Source organism: Rhopalosiphum padi, chromosome 1, assembly GCF_020882245.1.
Source record: "Rhopalosiphum padi isolate XX-2018 chromosome 1, ASM2088224v1, whole genome shotgun sequence".
Taxonomy (NCBI): Eukaryota; Metazoa; Arthropoda; class Insecta; order Hemiptera; family Aphididae; genus Rhopalosiphum; species Rhopalosiphum padi.
The window spans coordinates 13,858,999-13,879,469 of NC_083597.1; the positions used below are offsets into that span (position 1 = coordinate 13,858,999).

Genomic DNA, 20,471 nt, shown 5'->3' on the forward strand with positions numbered 1-20,471 from the left:
CATTTTTATTAGGGTTTATTGGATTTGAATATAAGACGAAAAACATAAAATCGACAATAAATGAAACATGCTATTTGACCAGGACTAGGATTTATATGCAACATCATGTTTTTTTTTGTGAATTCTGATTATTGATTTTGTCAGTAATGTCCACGAATCACCTCATGATGAGATAAATGGTGGTGTTTTTATTTTGCACGTTTTTACATATTTTAGATAAAATGCATATTATTGCATATTTCGATTTTAAGAATGCAAAAAATGCATGTTATATAGTATATTTCTATATTTTAACTACAGTTGATAAAATGATAGAGTTCATGTAAAAAAAAATATTTTTAAAAGCTCCAAGTCGAATAAATTAAGTGAAATGTTTCCAAATTTATTACCTCCAAAACCAGTGTTGACACCATGGGCAACATGGTTGACTGTAATAATAACGTATTATTTAGATAATTTCAATTAATTTAAATCTGTAATTGCAGAATTAGATGACGTATCAGATTCGATAAAAAAAGCAAAAGAATTGTTTGATGATCAAAGTTTAAAAAATGATTTAGCATTTATTAAAATTAATTTTTGCTTTTTATCCCAAGTCATAATCATACTAACAAAACAAGAATTTAAATTTCATGAAAGTCTACAGATTATAATAAATGCTAGATCGACTTTTTGAGTGTAACGGTCATGGAAGAGTCACAGATAAAGTTAAAATCAAAATATTCTTGGTTTTACAAAAAAATAAAGGATTTAAAACTGTAGCTACAATCAATAAATAAAATATTAAATGGTGAATCGGACGAGGACAATATTTCAATTGTAATTTAACATCAGGACAAATTCCTTTATTTAAATATGCGCCAACTACATCATGTGATGTTGAACGGAGCTTCAGTCAATATAAATGATAAATTAATACTAAGATCCAATAGCCGATCATTTATATTCTAAAATTTAAAAAATATGTGGACATAGCATGTAGCACATGTATTTCACTATTGAATGTGAATTATAAATTATTTCTATATTATATTATATTTACAAACAGCCAATCACTGATGTATTTTAATAAATAAATATTTTTTTTTGTAACTATATTTTTGTGTTTATCTTATAAAAATTTAAATGCATATTTTACAATTTCTATTGCATACAAATCCTAGCACTGCTAATGACATATTAATACACGTTCACAGTTGACGCAATTATTAAAAAGGTAGATAGGTAAGGTATATATACTTATACTTTTTGACAAACTTAAAAATTTAAAGAATTGATTATTGTCAATATTCAACTGCTAGGCAACCACTAGTTAAATAATTCTTACATTATATTGTAATAGCTGTAACTCAATTTTACATTTACACATAATAATATTATTAAACTGAATGATAAAATATAATAAAATACAGAAAATAATTTCATTATCTGCAACCAATAGAGCAATAGCAACCATATAAATAAAAAAAAATTCAATATTTGTTAGCCAAAATAATATTTAATTGTGAGCCACCCTGTAGTGATCTGCATTGGGATGTAAAACAAACCAAACCCTTCATGGGCCTGAAGGACAAAGAAAAAAAGATTTATTTATTTTAATAAATTTAGATTTAATGTCACATGTTGTTTGTATAAGTTGACTGTACATTCAGTTTTGTGGTTGTATATTATTATCTAAATAAGATAATTAGTTATAAGAAAATAAATGTTTTATGCCTTGTATTTATTATCACTAATTAACACAATAAAAAAAATTTGTAAAACAATGAATATTTATTGTATGCCTAACTGTTTACATAATTAGTAACATAAAACTTTAGACAAGAAAATGTCACACATAAGTAATACATTTGTAAAGAACACTAGTTTTTATTAAGTATTTTTATAAGTTCAAGAAATTAAATATTGCCAGGGAATCGATTCTCTTCGATTTGAGTGTTCCACTTATCAATCCATGCATTTGGACATATGGACTTGGAGACACGTTTGTAATACTGGCATGCATCAAACTCTTCACCTCTTATTTTTTTGCAACGTTGATAATCCAAAAAGCTTTGATAACAGTACCTAGGACATAAAAAATATTAATATTTAGTTTGTTTTTCAACGCACAACAAGGCAAACATAAAGTATTTTAAAATTATAACTAGTTAATTATTCCTTTTCATATTTTAACTATTTTAAATTTTGAATACTGAGCACTTGACCTTCTTTTATAATTGCTATTTTATGCTTTGGTCATTATTTTTATTCAGTATTCAATCTTAAAACATGCTATTTTTGCTTCTTAAAGTCCATCTCCCTATAGAACTTTAAATATAACAATGAATTTGAATGGAGTGTTAACACATTCTTCTAGATATTTTATTTATTGTTATCATAGGTGGTTAATGGGGATGCCCATCTTTATACACCTATAAATATATCAAAAGTAGTGTGGTTCAAAATTTTAACTTAGTTTAAAACATTACCGTTTAATATAACAAAATTCAGCCTATAGTAAAATCAAATATTTTTATTACTACTTAGCTTAAAATAATGTATATTTTAGAAATATTTTATAAGCTATATGAGGCATAATATACTGGTAGATTACATTATGTCACTTATCTCACATTGTACGTGATATTATAAATAACATATTAGTTTTAAAAATTTATAAAAAGCAATAAGCTCTTTGGTCCCCCAAAAAGCAATGTGCTTTGTTCCCCATTACGAGTGTTTTTGATGTCTATATCAGCGGTTTTCAACCTTCTTATATTTGTGTACCTCCTACACTAAAACATTTGTAATTACCACCTGACCATTATTTTGCTTATTAATAATGTATACGTTTATGTTATATTATGTATAGAATTTTATTTTATTAAGAAATTACAAAATGATGGCCATTAAGTATTTAATGCACAAAAAGAAATTAAATTAAATATGTAAAATTATTATTACGATTACAAACCACCTCTACACCACCAAATAAATCAAATAATATTTAATGTTAATAATGATTCATTCCAATTTTTTATATAAAGGGAGATTTTATTCGCGTACCATAGGTTGAGAAGCATTGGTCTATATAATATGTTAAAATTGTACAGAAAAATATTTAAAATGTATCAAAAGTAAAATAAATCATATTATAATATGATAAAATATTAGTAATTAATACATAAATAAATCCAGTTTTATTCGACATATTTGTTAAAAAAAAAAAAAGGTGAGCAAGTGGATATCGTTCTACTTTATAGTAGACATGAAAATGAGTAGGTCACTATAATGGATGTGTTAAATTTGAATGCAATGACAGGAATCATTGTATACGAAAAATAATTCTGAACGGAGATGATTTGTAAGTCTAGGATAATTAGTAGAATATATTATATATTGTACCTATATTTAAATTGTGATATATCATTATTTTATTCGATTTTGTCAAAAAGTGGTTACGTGTAAAAATTCCCATTTTTCCATTAATTTTTCAAGGTTTTCCTGAAGCTTGCGAAAACTAACGGAATTTTTTCATTAAGTATTATTTTAAATTTTTAATTACAAATTAGTTTGAAAATGTCACTCTAATGTGACTATTCTCAATGATAAGGTATGTTCGATGCATAACTTTTAAATCAGACTGAGTTTTCCAGTTAATAGTAAAATAAGATGAAATAAGAGTATATATATATATTTCAAACATTAGATTAGTTGATAGCTGAATTGAATTCAAGAAACATTAAAGATGATAAAAATTAGAAAGTATAGGTTATTTATTGAAATTAGATAGAAATAGTGATAATTTTCAAAATTAAATAATATAGTAAAAACTAAACTTAGAAGTGCCATATTGGAAGAATAACCTTTTAACTATGTTCATAGAACAGAAACTAGCATACAATGTAAACCTTGACAAAGTTATTGAAACCTTTAAAACATTGAGGTCAGCCGAGTGACACATGAAGCTTTAAAATATGTAAATATAAATGATGAAATAATTAACTTTTAAAATTCATAATATCATTTTTAATAATTTAAAAGGTAATAATAAAAAGAAAGAATAAAATATAACAGCTTTAGTTAAAAAGAAAACATTTGTTTTTAATAGTAATACTAATTTAAAAAATTAAACAATATATTCTAACCCGCGAGAGATCAATATCGCATTTCGACCAAAACTCATCCGATTCTGCAAATCCTCCACTCTCATATGCTTACTGACAACATTGCTGCCAGCCATTCTACGTGGTGTAAAAGTACTGATCTCTTATGGGCCGAAATTAAGTAACTAATATCTTACTTAAAATATTACTTAACCCCTCCTACCAAGAGGGTCTAATGTCACCAATGATTGCAGTGAAATGTATGTATTATAATAAATGATGAATCGTAAAGAACAAGTAGAAACCTTATATTATAAAATATAAATAATACATGTTTAACACTTTTTGTTTCATTACAAAAAATACAGATACATATGCCTAATCTAAAATATGTCTGATATGGTTAGTCTTGTTCATTTAAAAGTATGAAAACAATAAAAAAAATCTTAAATAATATTAAATTTCTTGTTTTTAAAATATTACTTGGTTTGATTGGTATTTGGGAAACGAGGATCCCATGGTGCAGTTTCAAGTTTGATTCCATCTACTTCAAGAACCATCGTGGTTTGAATATGCTAAAAAAATAAAAATTAAAAAATATATATTTTTTTGAAGAGGTAAAAATGTAATAACTTATATTTTCTGAATAAAATAATATATTTTGATTTAATAATAGAATAAAACAAATTAATGTTAATAAATAATACAAAAAAAAAAATAAATAGTTGAATTATAACTTTTTTTTAAGAAAATTAGATGTATAAAAAACTAAGCATAAAATAATGCCTAAAATTTTAAAATTATTTATTTATCTTTTAACCAATGACTTTTTCTTTATTAATGAGTAAATCAATAAAAATGATAACTTACGGTTTTTATTTAAAATTATTACAATAATTAAAGTAATTAAAAATTAAATAATGATAATATCAAAAACCATTATTTTAAAAAAGCTGTGCATACATAAACCTAAAGCTTGTATAATTTAAATTATTATTAGTACTCTATTTTCAATTTTATTTCCCTTAAATAAAATATTAATAACTTTAATTAACTTGGTACATAATTTTAAGGATACTGAAACTTTATACTCAGATAACTCTCGATAGCTTATTAATTTATGCCACAAGGGTTTTGTTGTATTATATAACACTGAAAGTATACTATAAGGAAGATTAGGTGTATTTACCATTTATTTTAAAACTAGTAATACATCCAATATTATTGACATTTTACATAAAAACTAGTTCATTACATTAATTCAAAAATAATATATAACAGAGGATTTTTAATACAAGCTTAAAATATAATACCAGCATAGTTCATTAAATATCTAAAATATAAATTATTAATTAAGTAATACCTAAGTATACTTAAATGTAAAATAAAACTTTAAAACAATACTAAAAACATATAATGCATACACATTTTTTTAAAGCAAATATAAATTAAATAGCTTAAAAACAAAGAAACCTAGTTTAATTATTATGTTGTACACTTATATAATTTTGTAACATATTTAAAAAAAAGTAACAATAAAAAAAATCCTGTTAAAAATTATTTAACAATTTCAGTAAGTGATTATTTCTGATTGAATATAGACATTTTTAGTTTGTATTTTATTGCAAAAGTATGGTATTTATTTACAAATATTATTTATACAAGAGAATCTATCATCAGTTATTTTACAAGAGGTCTAGTCTTATTATCCTGTTCTCCCACTGTTTCTTGATAACGTTTAACTTCATCTAAATACAATGACCAAGCGTCTGTAGGTTTAGATAATTTTTTTTCATCGTCCGGTTTAACCTTTTTAACCACACCCGTTTTCAACGCTTTATTTTTACGTTTGCCAATTATTGGCAACGTTTTAAGAGTTTCAGATCGTTTTTCAGAGGCAACTGCCAAAGTAGTAGTAGTAGTAGTAGAACAATTAGTAGCAGCAGAAGGAGCAGGTGAAGTTTGAGATACTTGTACATCAAGTATTGGTAGTTCTGCCAATTTAGTTTTTTGCTGTTGTTGCTGTTGTTGAAAACGTTGATATATTTCTAGGAATGAGCCATCATTTTTAAATGCATTTTGGGCTTGTTGATTGTTATAGTTTGCCATGATTGCGAACACGATTTGTAATCAGCTTTTTCACTCAACACCTATAATCAAGAATTTCTCGCACATCACATTACGGTTCCAAAATCTTAAATTTTACTACAGCCAAAAGGAGGCCAAAATCCCCAGTTTCAAAAAATGTTAACATCTTCAGCTTATAGTTAACAAATAAGTATATACACAAGGTAACAATTTTATATTTACATACTTAATAATTACATGAAATATTGGGATAGGACACCACTAGGTATGTTTACTGCAATAGTTAATAATTGTTCTTATCAATGGTCTTTGGTCAGTTTGACACAATAATAAAGGACAAATTTTAAAACCACGGATATAACATAAATATTATTATACATCTCATATACATTAAATTGTACATATTATGATCCAAATTCATCCCAAACTGTGTTGACCTCTGAAGGTCTTTTAAACTTTCAACCTTTTGACATATTAATTAAGCTAAAGAATATCATTGGTTATAATGATAATTTGGGTATTACTTGAATACTGTAAATTATATAGAATTATTTAAGTCTTACGTTTATTCACAATAAATAACGCATAACGGTAATGAAATAAATGCGTTTTTAGACGTATAGTATACATCCAATACAAACCAAACGCACATAATACATTTATACTTATATATGCTATAATATTATTGAAACATAATATAAAATTAATTACCTGTAGAGTAGTTTTGATAATTGTATTAAATATTTGTAGATGAATTCAAGTAACTCAACTATTTTCGAGTTAGACAGTAAGAAACGTTCACAAATTACGGTCACAAGACGAAATAGTGAAAAAAAAAAATGATAGCGTAAAAAAAATCAATCTGCTGAGCTCAAGAACAAAATGGTTAACTGGAAGTGAAAATGTAAACAGTGTAGCCAAGTAAACAACACGAATAATTGCAAAACTACAAAATAAATTGTTCATTGAACAATATTATAATTTTGAATTTTTGAATAAATAATTGAGTTAGAATTGAAAACAAATTAGAAATTAGAATATTACGTTAAAAACTGTATGAATTATTATAAAAATACTAGTATATACTGTGTATATATATTGTAAAATACATAAAAATGATACAAAAATAAGTACCTACCTAATTGTAGCTGCAACTAGCCATTGCAGCCACCGTGTCAACGCAATGTGTTTTACTATTTTTCTAATATTGTCATTTTCTGCAAAATTATATGGTTTTCCTTTTAAAAGGTACAGATTCCCGATTTGAAAAAAACATTATGATCATGTTATGGATGACTAACCTAACACGGATATAGTCCTGTAAGGCTGATTTTTTAAGGATAAATCGTCTCTTTCTATTCGTTTTAATAGGTAAATCTAATGTCGTACAAATTTAAACTTCAAATGCTCATTCAATGTTGTCCACATTTGAACTTCAATAATTCATAAAAAAAAAGTAAAACACTTTTTAAAATTTTTATCTACAAAATAATTTGCACATTTTCATTTTTTTTTTATTGATAATTTTTTTTTAAATTTTGGTATATTTCATAAGGATGAACTCAATAAAACACAAATACTTGTCCAAGCTAGTCGATCGAGTGCATACAGTGCCATACACCATATACAGGCAGACGGGCATGCAGTAAAATCCAAAATTGCAATGAATAGGATCGAGGCTTTTGGTAACCTTTCTCGGGATTATTACGCTCAACTTGTTGTACCAATCGAAGATATGGGTGCAACCACTGCAACCTCGACAACAAAAAATATGTACGGGTTTTATCAGGGCATGCGACTCTAGAATTCCAAGCAAACATTACGATTCCTCTTGCAAGCGCTCAGTAGATTGGTTACTGATATTGATATAGTCTAAAGTTTAGACTCTAAATTCTAAGGCTCTTAGGACACCAGGACGGATAGGCCTACCGGTAGGCCCCCCTTCGTATTTCGGTAATGGGGCCTTTTTTAGACTTTTTTTTCACGTGGGGGCCCCTTTTTAAAATTTCCCGGTAGGCCAAAAATGGCCTATCCGCCCATGGGTGTTGTCAACACTGTCCTCCACTGGTTGGTCGTCGCTCTTCATTACTATATCAAAAGAGCGTTTGAAGAAAAGAAAAGAGTTTCACGGTGTAAGAAAGAGCTGAGACTGAAAATTAAATATTTGTAATGACCCCTGTGCACAGGTGGATTCAAACAAGGCCGGTTCAGAGATATTATGGTGCCCGAGCAGAATCATGCAAAAGACCTTTTTTTTATTTAAATTTTATTTCAGGATATTAAATATAGATACATAAATACTTTTCACAAAAATATGATGATAGCTCTTGTAGTCTATAATTTATAGTTTTTATACTCACCTAAGGTAGTTTAAAGTTTTCCATAAATAATAATAAATTATATACACAGACACATCGACCGACATTATATATTTATATTACATGAACTTTATTTATTAGTTTATTACCTATGTAGAGTTTATTTAGTAGGTATACAAAATCATTATAATCGTTTATATTTTTAAAAAAGTACAATTTATTGATAAATAAGTAATTACTCTTAATTTAATAATATGTTGTACAAAAAAATGATAATTAAAAAGTTATAAATTTACTTTATTTGCCTTTTTTTTCAGTAAAGTCGTAAATTTTGTGTCATAATCAATAGATCTTGCTAGTTAGTTTTTAATTGATAATTATTAATAAATTATTTAGCGTTTCTTCTTCTGTAGTTAACCACAAATAATTCTTTATTATTTTCAATTTACTAAACGTTCTTTCTCTTGCAGATGCTCATACTATACCATAAAACATTTCCATGGCTATATCGAAAGAGGTAGGTACTAGACTACTACTAATAATATACCTACGTAAGCATACAAAGCTGGGAAAATTTGTTCTGATTTTGATAAATCTTATTAATTATTGTAACAGTGGTATTTTAATTTTCTACATTTGTTATTAACATTGATTGTTTTTAGACTTTACATATAGGTGGGCATTTGGTTGAACTTTTAGGGGATGGGTCAAGGGTCAAGAATAATCCATTGTAAAGTGAACCGCAGGGGTTACGCCCCCACACCATCTATAAACAACATTAATACACCATAGGAATTAATATAGTATAGTACATTGCTAATAAAAATATAAGGGCTTATGGGGGGGGGGGGGGCGCAGGAGGAAGGAGTACCTCAACTAATTTTTTAGAAATTTTAGCGTACCCTTACTATTATTTTTAAGGGGAATAACGTACGGGACGCTTCATCATTTTGCTTTTTTATCAAAATGCGCGAAATACCATCATAATTTGTCTTATGGATTATTTCAAAACCGCACATCTATATAAATAATAATAATAATAATCTAGTTTTGAGTGTTTTTTATTTTTTACATTGGATTTATTTGTTTTGATGTTCAAATCAAAATCTACCACTAGATGGCGTTTTAATTATTCGGGCTTCTATAAGATAGTTGAGAGGCGAAGGGAAAAACATTTAAATGCTCGGTCCTTCTTACTCCCGTAGCCCTATCGATATTTAAAGAGGGTTATTAGGGGGCGTGTGGGCTCAATTATGTTAAGTAAGTAATGTGGAAGTTATTTTTTTTAAAGTAAATAGAGTCTCCCTACTGGCCCTACTTTCATTTTGCTATAAGTTGAGCACCGAGTAAAATGAATGACACTAAATAAAGAACATTTAATAGTAATTAATATCGTTTATTTTTTAATGTTATAAAATTATAGAAGACAACTTTCCTCCATCCAGTTTTTGAAAGCAATCTGAATAAAACTATCAACAATATCTTCTAATAAAAAAAATGTTTATCATAAATTCCTAACTTTAATAAGTAATAATAAAGTAACTTTATATGGAGGTACTCATATACTCCACTGCCCATGGGCATTAAAAAACAATAAAATAATTATTTATTTATTGGGTTTTATAAGCAGGATAAAGATTCTTGGCTTCTACTATACAACATAATTTTAAATTTAATTAATTTTTGTTAAATTGCTTAAGGGGCCGCTACACCAGCATTTGTTTTCTCTTTCTAACTCCCACATAATATAGGAACAAAAATACTCCGTATATCCATGATTACGACTCTCTGGTTCAGTTTAGGGCAAAAGCACCTATAACATATTTTATAAAGAAGAGTGTTTACTGTGCATTGACCTGATAGATTTTTAATATTTACAATTTTAAATAAATTATTAATGTTTAAAAATAATCGAAATTATTTTAAATTAAAACATACTTATATTTATAAAAAATGTAATTATAAAAAAATATATCCAGTCAATGTATAAGAAATACTCTTCTTTATAATAAATATAATAGGTGGTTTTGCCCTAAACTAAACCAGAGAGTCGTATTCGTGGAAATACGGAGTATCTTTATTCCTATATTATGTGGGAGATAAACAGAGAAAAACAAATGCTGGTATAGCGGCCCCTTAAATACATTTTCCTGTCGGTGCTCCTAGACATAATATTGATACAGTGATGACAATTTTTTTAATTATTTACATTATAATACTTAATAATAAAATGTCTATCTATGAATTAAGTATGAAGTGTATATTATAATATTAATATACGTATAATATACTTTCTTGCTTTCGAGCTTATAATTTACTATATATTATATGTACTATAGATATCCTACGCATACTTATATGTATGAACCAATGATAAGCGTAAGACGTTAGTCGTTTATACGTTTAAACGTATTAATTACACAAGTTATAGAATTTATAATGATTCATGTTTAATGATTATATTGCATACATTTTTCAAAATACGATAACATGGAAAATTTAGTATTAAACTAACTAGGCTCTCATCATTTGCTTCAAAATTTAAAATATCGTAAAAACCCATGAGAGTACCAAATAATGTTTCTACCTTAGCATCCTCTTAATCATTTGACTTTTCTGGAAGTAGGTACTTTGTCTAGCAGAGTACTTTGTTTTTTTATTCTAGACTTCTGGATCTAATTATAGCGAGGCTTAATAACAAATAATTAAACGTACACTACTATGTCAGTAAATTAATATTAATAATTATTAAAGTTTTAATCTAAACTATTGTTAAGTATAGTATATTATTGTGTATAATGTATAAATGTAAAATACCCAATAATTTCTCAAAACCTTCAAACCACAACGTACCTATTTACCCATCACTATATATTTTTACCTGTAAAACAATTGTCACACAATGACCCCATCTTTCGGCTTTTATTCTATATTATAATTATATTAAGTGGTTAAGATTTAGGAAAAAATTAAAACATATGTGTTATTTATTGTTTATTTTTAAGTTTTTATATTATATATTCACACAGGGTAAAAAAATTAAGTACGATATACATAGACAATTTATAAACAAAACCAATATAAAAATAATAAGAGCATATATATTTTTTGGACAAAGTAATATAGACTAATAGTTAAGTTTTGTATTATATAAAATAAGTAAATCACACTGCAATACACTGTTAAAAATTGAAATGATTGATCAAACGTCTTACCACATTATAGATTTTTCAAAGATCATATTACAATATAGATCATAAATATAAGTATAATATAATAGTATTTTTTTTATTATTATTATTTTTTTTTTTTTGGTCAAATTTTTAATATTATATAATTTAAGTAAAAATAATTAATATATAAAAATAACATAGTAGGTAATCATTTTTCTTTCACGGCGTGTTCTTTGACAGGCTGTAGATTGGTTGTCTCCGTGGATAAGGATCTAGCAAATAATAAAGTGATGTATTAACTATATAAACGTGTCATCAGTATTCATTTATGAGTATGAGTAATGAGAAATACATTTCTAAGTTATAATTTTATAAATTATTTAACATAATATAATAGGTGCAGAGGTGCATTTAGGGGAATGTCCTGGAAGTTAACCCACCCAAATTTTTTTCTAGTTATATTCATTACGGAAGTATCGCCAAATATTGTTGACCAATAACGAAATATTTTAAAACTGCTTTGAAAATTAAATAATGTATTTTTCTATTTAGAAAAAAAGCGAAATTAATTAGCCATGTTATCAATCAATTGGAAGAATCGCATGAAAGTAATCAATAGTAGGTATTGGACGAACTGGTAATAAAAAAAGACGTCTTCTTTTAATATTGTGAAATTGAGGTTTTTAAATTTAAGTGTTTTTTTTTTATATATATATTTATAAATTATACGAACATTTAAAATAAAGTAAATTGATATGAGAAAATACTTAGAAATTTACTTAGTAAATTTAAGTGTTAAATTATTTTTAATTTATTCAGCCAAATTTTTTATACTTTGTTCTTGTCAGTTGTCATAATTAATCAAAAAATTAAGTAGCAATCTTAAGATTTTTACAAGAAAAGTCTCAAGTATGCCACTGAATAGGTGTAGGTATATTTAGTTAGATACTTGTATGTAAATTAATAATTTAAAATTCAAAATAAACTATATAGTATATACTCTAAGACAGTAGCAATATGCAGTTTCTGATTGTTTGCGGAGGTTAGAGTAGTCAATAATATAAATCCTCCACTTCACCCTTGAGTTTAACTACATTTTTATAGAAAAATTATAATTTATTCAATGTTTGTCTCATTATTATGCTTAAATAATAAAAACTCTGCTTTAGTATAGTATTATAATTTATAGTTATATATATATACGAGACATATCCAGAAAGTAAGTGTACTGAGGCTCTCACGACCGCAGGGAATATTTTTTTACTATGTTCGCTACACTACTGTATAGTTTTACTCATCTTCTTTACAAAAGACCATAACAAGTTCAGTACGTTGAAAACTGTGGTCACAAGAATTTTTCTCGTGAAAAATGTCGATCGAGTCTGCCGCCACCTCCTTTGTCCACTTCTCGACCACCCCTTCACATCATCGTCAGTAGAAAATTTTTTTCCACCTATGTGCTTCTTCAGGGAAGTGAACAAATGGTAATCTGAAGGCGCCAGGTCGGGGAATACGGAGGGCGGTTCAAAACATTCCATCCAAATGAGCCCAAAAATTGCTTCACGACATTGGCTGTGTGGGGTCTGGCGTTGTCGTGCAGCAGGCAGACTCCTCTTGTTAACAGACTCTTCCTTTTATTTTGAATAGCTCTCCTCAATTTTTTTAGGGTTTTATAATACCTTGCTGCTTTGATGGTTTCTCCCTGAGGTAAATATTCAATCAATATGATGCATTTGTGGTTCCAAAACACTGATGCCATGATTTTTTTGACTGAAATGATGGTTTTGAACTTTTTGGGCGAGGGTGAACTATGGTGTGACACTAATGTTTGGACTGTCTCTTGGTTTCAGGTGTATAGTGTGTAACCCAAGTTTCATCTCCAGTAACAATAGACTTGAGAAAATTATCACCCTCCAGTTTATAGCGTTCCAAAGAGGTAATGAATGACGGCGCGGATTTCGCACTTGGCGGCAGACACGATCGCGACATGTTTCACAAGAAAAATTCTTGTGACAACAATTTTCAACGTACTGAACTTGTTATAGTCTTGTTATAAAGAAGAGAAGTAAAACTACACAGCAGTGTAGCGAACATGTAAAAAAATATTTCCTACGGTCGTGAGAGCCTCAGTACACTTACTTTATGGATATGCCTCGTACATATGGATGTGTCTTATATAGACATATAATTGTGTGAGTAAATTGTATTTAAACTACAATATGACTAATAGCATAAAAATACGATATTTAAATTATGTTATTTCAGGTGTATTAAAAAATAGTTGAATGGTTATTGGTAAAACAATAATCGAATCTATACCTTGACCCAAACCAAGAGCACGCTCCGGGTGCCGAGTGTGAACGGTTGGATGACTGAAGTTTTCGTTTCGATTCGTCTGCTGCAAACGGATTCTGAAAACGATATAAAAAAATATATAACACAAAAATAAAGAAAAAGTGTTATACCATTATCAGTAGATATAATAATACATATTAAAATATATTATATAAGTACCTGCATTATCTAGGTAGGTACATATGTACAATATATCAATATGTTTCCATACCTATACCTATACAAGTATAATCTACACACGTATAATATTGTTTAGATAAGTAGTAGATATTTATCAGTGAGTAGTGACGAATCCAATTGATGCAAAACTTGATGTTTTTTTCAGGTGAAATATCCATAAAACTCAGTCAAACATTTTGAACATTTAATACATGAACCCTTATAAATTGTTTTCATAGATATGTAAAAATATTTAAAATATTTAGGCACAATTTATTTTTATATAAAGATTAGCAGATAATTCAAATTTATAAAATGTACAATTTCTTTATTTAAGATTTGAAAAATTAATAAAGTTTTTCATAAATACTTCATATTGAAACTAAAAAATCTAAAAAATATTTTAGCAAGCATTTTTTTTTTATAAACATTTTAAATTAAAAAATATAATTTGTTGGGACCTAAAACTTTTGTTTATTATTATATTTTATACATACAATGATATTTTAAAATGCATTGTTTTCGGCAAAAATTATTTCAACCTACTATATAGAACTAAAAGTAAAATAAATTACTTTACCTTATAGCAATATCCAAGAACATATTATAACATTAAATATATTTAATGATTATAGGTTAATAGATGGTCTCCTCTTTGTTACACCTTTTAAAAAAAAAATTACATCTGACGATTTTGGGGAGAAAAATGTAATTCAGAAATATACGCTTATCGTTTGAATAAATGTCCCAGTTGACCTACCAAATATCTATAGTAGCCTATAGTATCTGCTTGTAGCTATTGGGCTGTCATTATCGTTTTAATATCATTATAATAAATTAATAATATACCTACAATGGCTATAACCACTAACTAGTTTACCAGTATACTACTATTTATGCATAAACGATAAACATAATATATTATAATACGTATATCGTATATGACATATATGTACTCACAAGGAACGAATGATTCTTCAGCATTGCTTTAATCAGTATCAGGGTGTTAAGCTTGGGTATGGACTTGACAACGTTCATCATTTCCTCCTCGCTAACCTCGACCAGCTCCCGACAGTAGTTGTCCCGCTCAGTGGGTAGCACCTCAGTTCCCGCCCTGGTCACCCAGTCGTGTCGTTTAACGGCCGGCAATGTAATCCTAGTATCTGGATCCTTGTCTAGGAGGCGGTGCAACAGATGCACCAGCTGCGGAGACGTTTCTGGTTCGACCGGCCACTGCACTGGTTGTGTGCGAATCTGCTCGTGCACCGCCAGCACCGTGTCAGCAGTGTACGGCAACCGACCGTAGACGAACGCATACAATGTGCAACCCAGTGCCCACACGTCAAGCGCTCGACCGCTGTACGTTTTCGTCGACGGATCCAGCACTTCAGGAGCCGTAAACGCCGGCGTGCCTGCACTTGAACTCAACAAGTCGTCACTTCCGTCGAACTCGTTGCATACGCCTAGGTCGGCGATTTTCACGTGTCCGCTTGCATCGATCAATAAGTTCGACGGTTTTATGTCCCTGTGTACGATCCGCTGAAAGTGTACTATATAAGAGAAAAACAAAAGCTGAATATAAAATATGGTGTATTATTATTTATTATGCCTCAATTTAAAACGACGAGTGATTTAACAGTATAAATATGACATATGACTATTATTTTGAACCTAACCTACATAATAATGTTAAGTAATTGTTTAAAGAATTTTACGATTTTTGTTTCAAAAACATGAAATTGCAACGTCTTATAACATTTTAATGTATAATTATTGAATGAATATAGATTGTTTATAATCTTTTATATATCTAAATTATCATTATATTATTACTTACAATATTCTAAGCCCAATAAAATATCCCTGAAGTATGACCTGGCTTTCGATTCAGACATTGGAGGATCACCAGGAACTTGCATCACTTCTCCACGCTCCAATAATTCAAAAACTTCGACATAAAAAAAACATTAGTAAATCATATTTAATAAATGAAATTTAAACATTTACCCAAATAAAGATGATCTTCATCTGGATCCTCTAAAACTTCTACTAGTTTCACTACATTAGGATGATCAAGTTTTTTCAACAAAGCTATTTCCCTGTATACTTTGTCTAATGGATTGGCCCCTTTACGTCTGGCGTTAAGTCTACCTATAATTGAATATATAAATATAAATGATGAAACTGTAATTATTGTGATTATACAAAATAAGCAATACATATTTAAAAAAATATGTATTTATATTTCTATAGTGAATTTTATGAGAATCTAATAGGAATCTGATTTTTCTTAGTTTTACTGTAGTATAAAATGTATAATTCTATACAATTATTATATTGTGTAAATGCATATTACATTATTACAACTACATAACAATTATATTATAAATGTAAGATTTTTTAGATTAAAATAAAATTCATACAAAGAAAGTATAGTCAAAAAAATGGTGTCAAATGATTATCATAAAGAGTAAGAGTAATCAATCAGCTAGTAAATAATAAATACGAATAGTTAAATTTAATTATAAAATAATGTAGCATAGTAAATCATATTCGTAATGATAATTTTATTCATCGGATGGCCATTTTAATATTATAAATAATTCCATATTACCTATATACATATTTATTCCAAAATTAGAAAAAGTTATGAAATATTATGTATTGTTTTTTATTTTACATAATATATTTTTATATTTTATACAATATAATCATTCTTTTAGAAAATGATTTAAATTTAAATTTTCCTTTATCATTGAACCTCAATTAAAAGTACAAACGTTCTTCTGGGTATACGAACATTTTCATTAGAACAAAACTATCGATTTTAGTCTGTAGCATATATTTGTATATATATTACACATAGTTAAAGTATATCCACTGAACTCTAAATGAATACTTGAACACATATTATTGCGCTTCACTTAATAATGAACGAAGCTGTACACAAAATGGTTATCTAAACAAGACATAGTAGCTTATAATTAACGTATAGTACCTAAACTATAAACGTCTATATTGTTACACATAATTTGTATAAATAATAGATACATTATTATGTATTTTACTTAGAAAGAAAAATAACAACGATGAGAATATTATAATTAGGCAAATATTTTGTATATTGTGTATTTGTGTGTATAATGTAGACTGCAGAATAATAATACACAAGTTGAAACATTTAAATTATTTTGGAATTATGTTTAAATAGGTAATTTAAACATTTTATGAATTAACTTTAAATTATAATGTGGTATTTGCTTGTTTTATTAGGTTTATTATAATTTTTTATGGTTATAGTTATAATTTTTAAATTATAAAAAAACGTGGGGTAAGAAATCATTAACATAAAATTAAATTTCATCATGTTGATGTTCTAATGTAGTTGTAATTTTATAGTTTAAGTCTGTTTGAATATAATAATAATATTACAGATTTAATCCATACTTAGTAAAATATTATAATTGCACATATTCGTTTTTCATTAAATATATCGTAGACTTGGATAATTAATTTGTAGTCATTTTGACATTATATACATTGTATATTAGTTATAACTATTTTAAGAATAGACTATGTGTATTGAAGGTTTTATTTTAATATCTTCTGGTATCAATAGCTCCCTTACAAGTTACAATATGTCAAAATCAATGTAAACGTGTGTTCATTACCTAGTGTTTATTTTTCCATTATAATTTATGAATGTAAATTAAATTCTCAAATAAAATTGTCAACAACACTGAATAGTCAATTGTATGACCTATATATTATATATAAAAAGAATAATGTCAAGGCATATAATACATAGATATAATTTAATGATTTTATAATAATATGTTGTCATGTTGATAAAATAATTGAATAATACTTTTTTCAAGTTATCATGACTGCCATTATTTTTTTACAAATTATTGAGTTACATATTATGTAAACTATACTAAAACATAAGAATACGGTTGTTGTTAGATTATCTAATAGGTATACTTGTCATCATTACTATAACGATGTGTATTTTAATATTCAATTAATACCTATTTTAATCTGATTAATAGGTAGTATTAGTACTATCATCATATCTTAAGTATAATACTAATCGGAAAATTTAACAGTTGGTTTATTTTTATTTTTAAGATAACTTTTAAAATAAATATAGGAATTTTATTATTCAAAGTATAATAAAGGTATGTAAAATATATATAAATGTATAAAAATTAAGTTTGGTTAAAAATAATTGTTATTTAGAAAAACCTTCTACATTTTAAAATTTTCTCACAAAATATATACATTTAGTTGATTTATAGTTAGTAGTTTAGTACTGTTAGCATTATAAGTATGAATAGTATGATCAAATGTATATATATGTATGCCCATGCATGAAAGCTGCAAGCACATTAGGTAGTAGGTACGTATTATCATCATAAATTTCCTAAATAAGATTCTTATGTTAATACAATATATAATATTATAATATATAGTAATATGTTATGAAATTCATATTAAAATAAATATGGAATACTGAATTTTCTTATTTTTTAAGTTGTATAGTTACGATTACATAGATGTACTTGAAATTGTTTAAAGGAAGAGATCGATATCCTATCAGACCTACCAATTCTAATCCTTTTATTTTTTTAAGTCAATAATGGAATTAATGTTATAAATAAACAACTTTTATTGATATTGAAAAACTGCTGTACCTACTAAACTTCGAATAATCGTATCATTGAATTGTGATCATTAGTTGAACGTATTCAAAATCAATAATAGAATACCTAAATACAATGAATATAATATTTGTAATTATTGATTAGCTTGCGTTTAATTATTTTTCATATTTTATGTAGGTACCTCCGATAAAGTGTACAAAATATTAATTAATTTTTAATTTGTTTTTGATTTTGAGCGAAATATTAATTTTCCAACAACGTGTGTAATTTTATTTTTGTCTAACGACGCGTTTTAGAGTTAAAAATTTGCTTCAATCATCGATTTGGCTGTGGTTATTACTGGTAGAAAATTTATTTTAGATTGGTATAGGATCAATACTGTAAAATGTCTAGCACATTTTTCAATAAATAGACAAATTTCAAAAATTAAAAAAAAACAAAAAGGATACCAGAATATTTATGCAACATACATTTTAACCAAACATTCATTTATAATTTTTTATATAGAAAAACATAATCGAAATTTATATAGACATTTAAATTTTTAACATGTGTCAAATAAAGTTTCAAATAAAAAAGTCATAAGAACAGTATTATAAATAATATTACTACATCGTATATATCAGTAAAGTAAAGTGAAGTCAGTAAACTTGATTTAGATTATATTTATATGATGGAATTTAGTTTTGGAATAAACATATACAAAATTAATTAAAATATATCTTGATTATTAATTAATTTATATATTTTGTATTTAATAAATAAAAACTTACCAAAACAGCCAGACTTTTTCATTAACTTTTTCTTAGATAATATTTTCATAGCCTAAAAATAATTTGAAATAAATATATAAATCGCATTAAAAGAGGTAATATATTATTTATATTCATGAACTATAAACTGAAATCAGTACTAAATTAAATTAATTAATAAAAAGTAAATATTAAACTATTGTTCTATTGTTATATAAAAAAATATATGTATACATATTTTTTTTCACATACGAGACAAAATTAGACTTCATAACATCTTAAAATTATATTGTACCTTTATTTACAACTGTCGTGCATCAAATTTTCGTAGATCATAAATTCATAACATTGTATATAGGCATTTAATAAAAAAGAATGAAAAATAATTAATAACAGTAATACTTAATTTCTTAAAGAAAGCTTTTTAAAGTTGAAAGTTGAAAATTTAAATATGAGTTAGAAAATAATAATAATTATTATATTCATGTTTTAAACATGAATTTAAAAAAAGTAATTTTATGAATTGACAACGTATCATTTATCAACATCATCCATACAATAATAATAATTGTATTTGTCAAGTTTAATAAAATAATTTATATAAATCAAACAACCGTTCCACCTAGACTGATTAATTATTGTGATATTATTTAATATGGTTAATGGACAAATTACAAAAACAATTTACTGTGGAGGGTTCCGTTTAATTAACTTGGTCTTGATTGTTTACGTTCGAATTAATTCCATCTGGATGCTTTTGAAACCGTTTAGAGTAAATTATAATGTCATCCAATAAATAATGCCATGAGCCATGGGCAAAGTCAATGTATCCTAAACTCTAAACCTTTTACCTACCCAATTAAAATAAAAA

The 20,471-nt window shown here is 26.6% G+C and overlaps 2 protein-coding genes across 7 annotated transcripts in view; both read right to left on the reverse strand.

Moving 5' to 3' along the window:
• Positions 1 to 1,702: 1,702 nt before the first annotated feature.
• LOC132919426 (cytochrome c oxidase subunit 6B2-like) lies at positions 1,703 to 7,069 on the reverse strand. Of its 2 annotated transcripts, XM_060981029.1 has the most exons (3): positions 6,888 to 7,050; positions 4,572 to 4,663; positions 1,703 to 2,067 (listed from the first exon to the last, which is right to left on the reverse strand). In XM_060981029.1, exons 2-3 carry the CDS (start codon positions 4,646 to 4,648, stop codon positions 1,899 to 1,901), a joined length of 246 nt encoding a protein of 81 aa, XP_060837012.1. In that variant the 5' UTR covers positions 4,649 to 4,663; positions 6,888 to 7,050; the 3' UTR covers positions 1,703 to 1,898. The 2 variants fall into 2 exon arrangements, with proteins under 2 accessions (XP_060837012.1, XP_060837003.1); XM_060981020.1 differs by lacking the exons at positions 1,703 to 2,067; positions 4,572 to 4,663 and adding an exon at positions 5,264 to 6,238 and having other exon boundaries at positions 6,888 to 7,069.
• Positions 7,070 to 11,471: 4,402 nt separating this feature from the next.
• Positions 11,472 to 20,471, reverse strand: part of LOC132918285 (calcium/calmodulin-dependent protein kinase kinase 1) — a 41,058-nt gene continuing 32,058 nt past the window's right edge. For all 5 annotated transcript variants that reach the window (XM_060979444.1, XM_060979442.1, XM_060979445.1 and 2 more), the window contains 6 exons: positions 19,622 to 19,673; positions 16,189 to 16,332; positions 16,019 to 16,129; positions 15,142 to 15,731; positions 13,987 to 14,078; positions 11,472 to 11,939 (listed from right to left, as the gene is read on the reverse strand). In XM_060979444.1, coding sequence (XP_060835427.1) covers positions 11,876 to 11,939; positions 13,987 to 14,078; positions 15,142 to 15,731; positions 16,019 to 16,129; positions 16,189 to 16,332; positions 19,622 to 19,673 — 1,053 coding nt within the window. In that variant the 3' untranslated portion in view covers positions 11,472 to 11,875. The remainder of the gene's footprint in view (positions 11,940 to 13,986; positions 14,079 to 15,141; positions 15,732 to 16,018; positions 16,130 to 16,188; positions 16,333 to 19,621; positions 19,674 to 20,471) is intronic.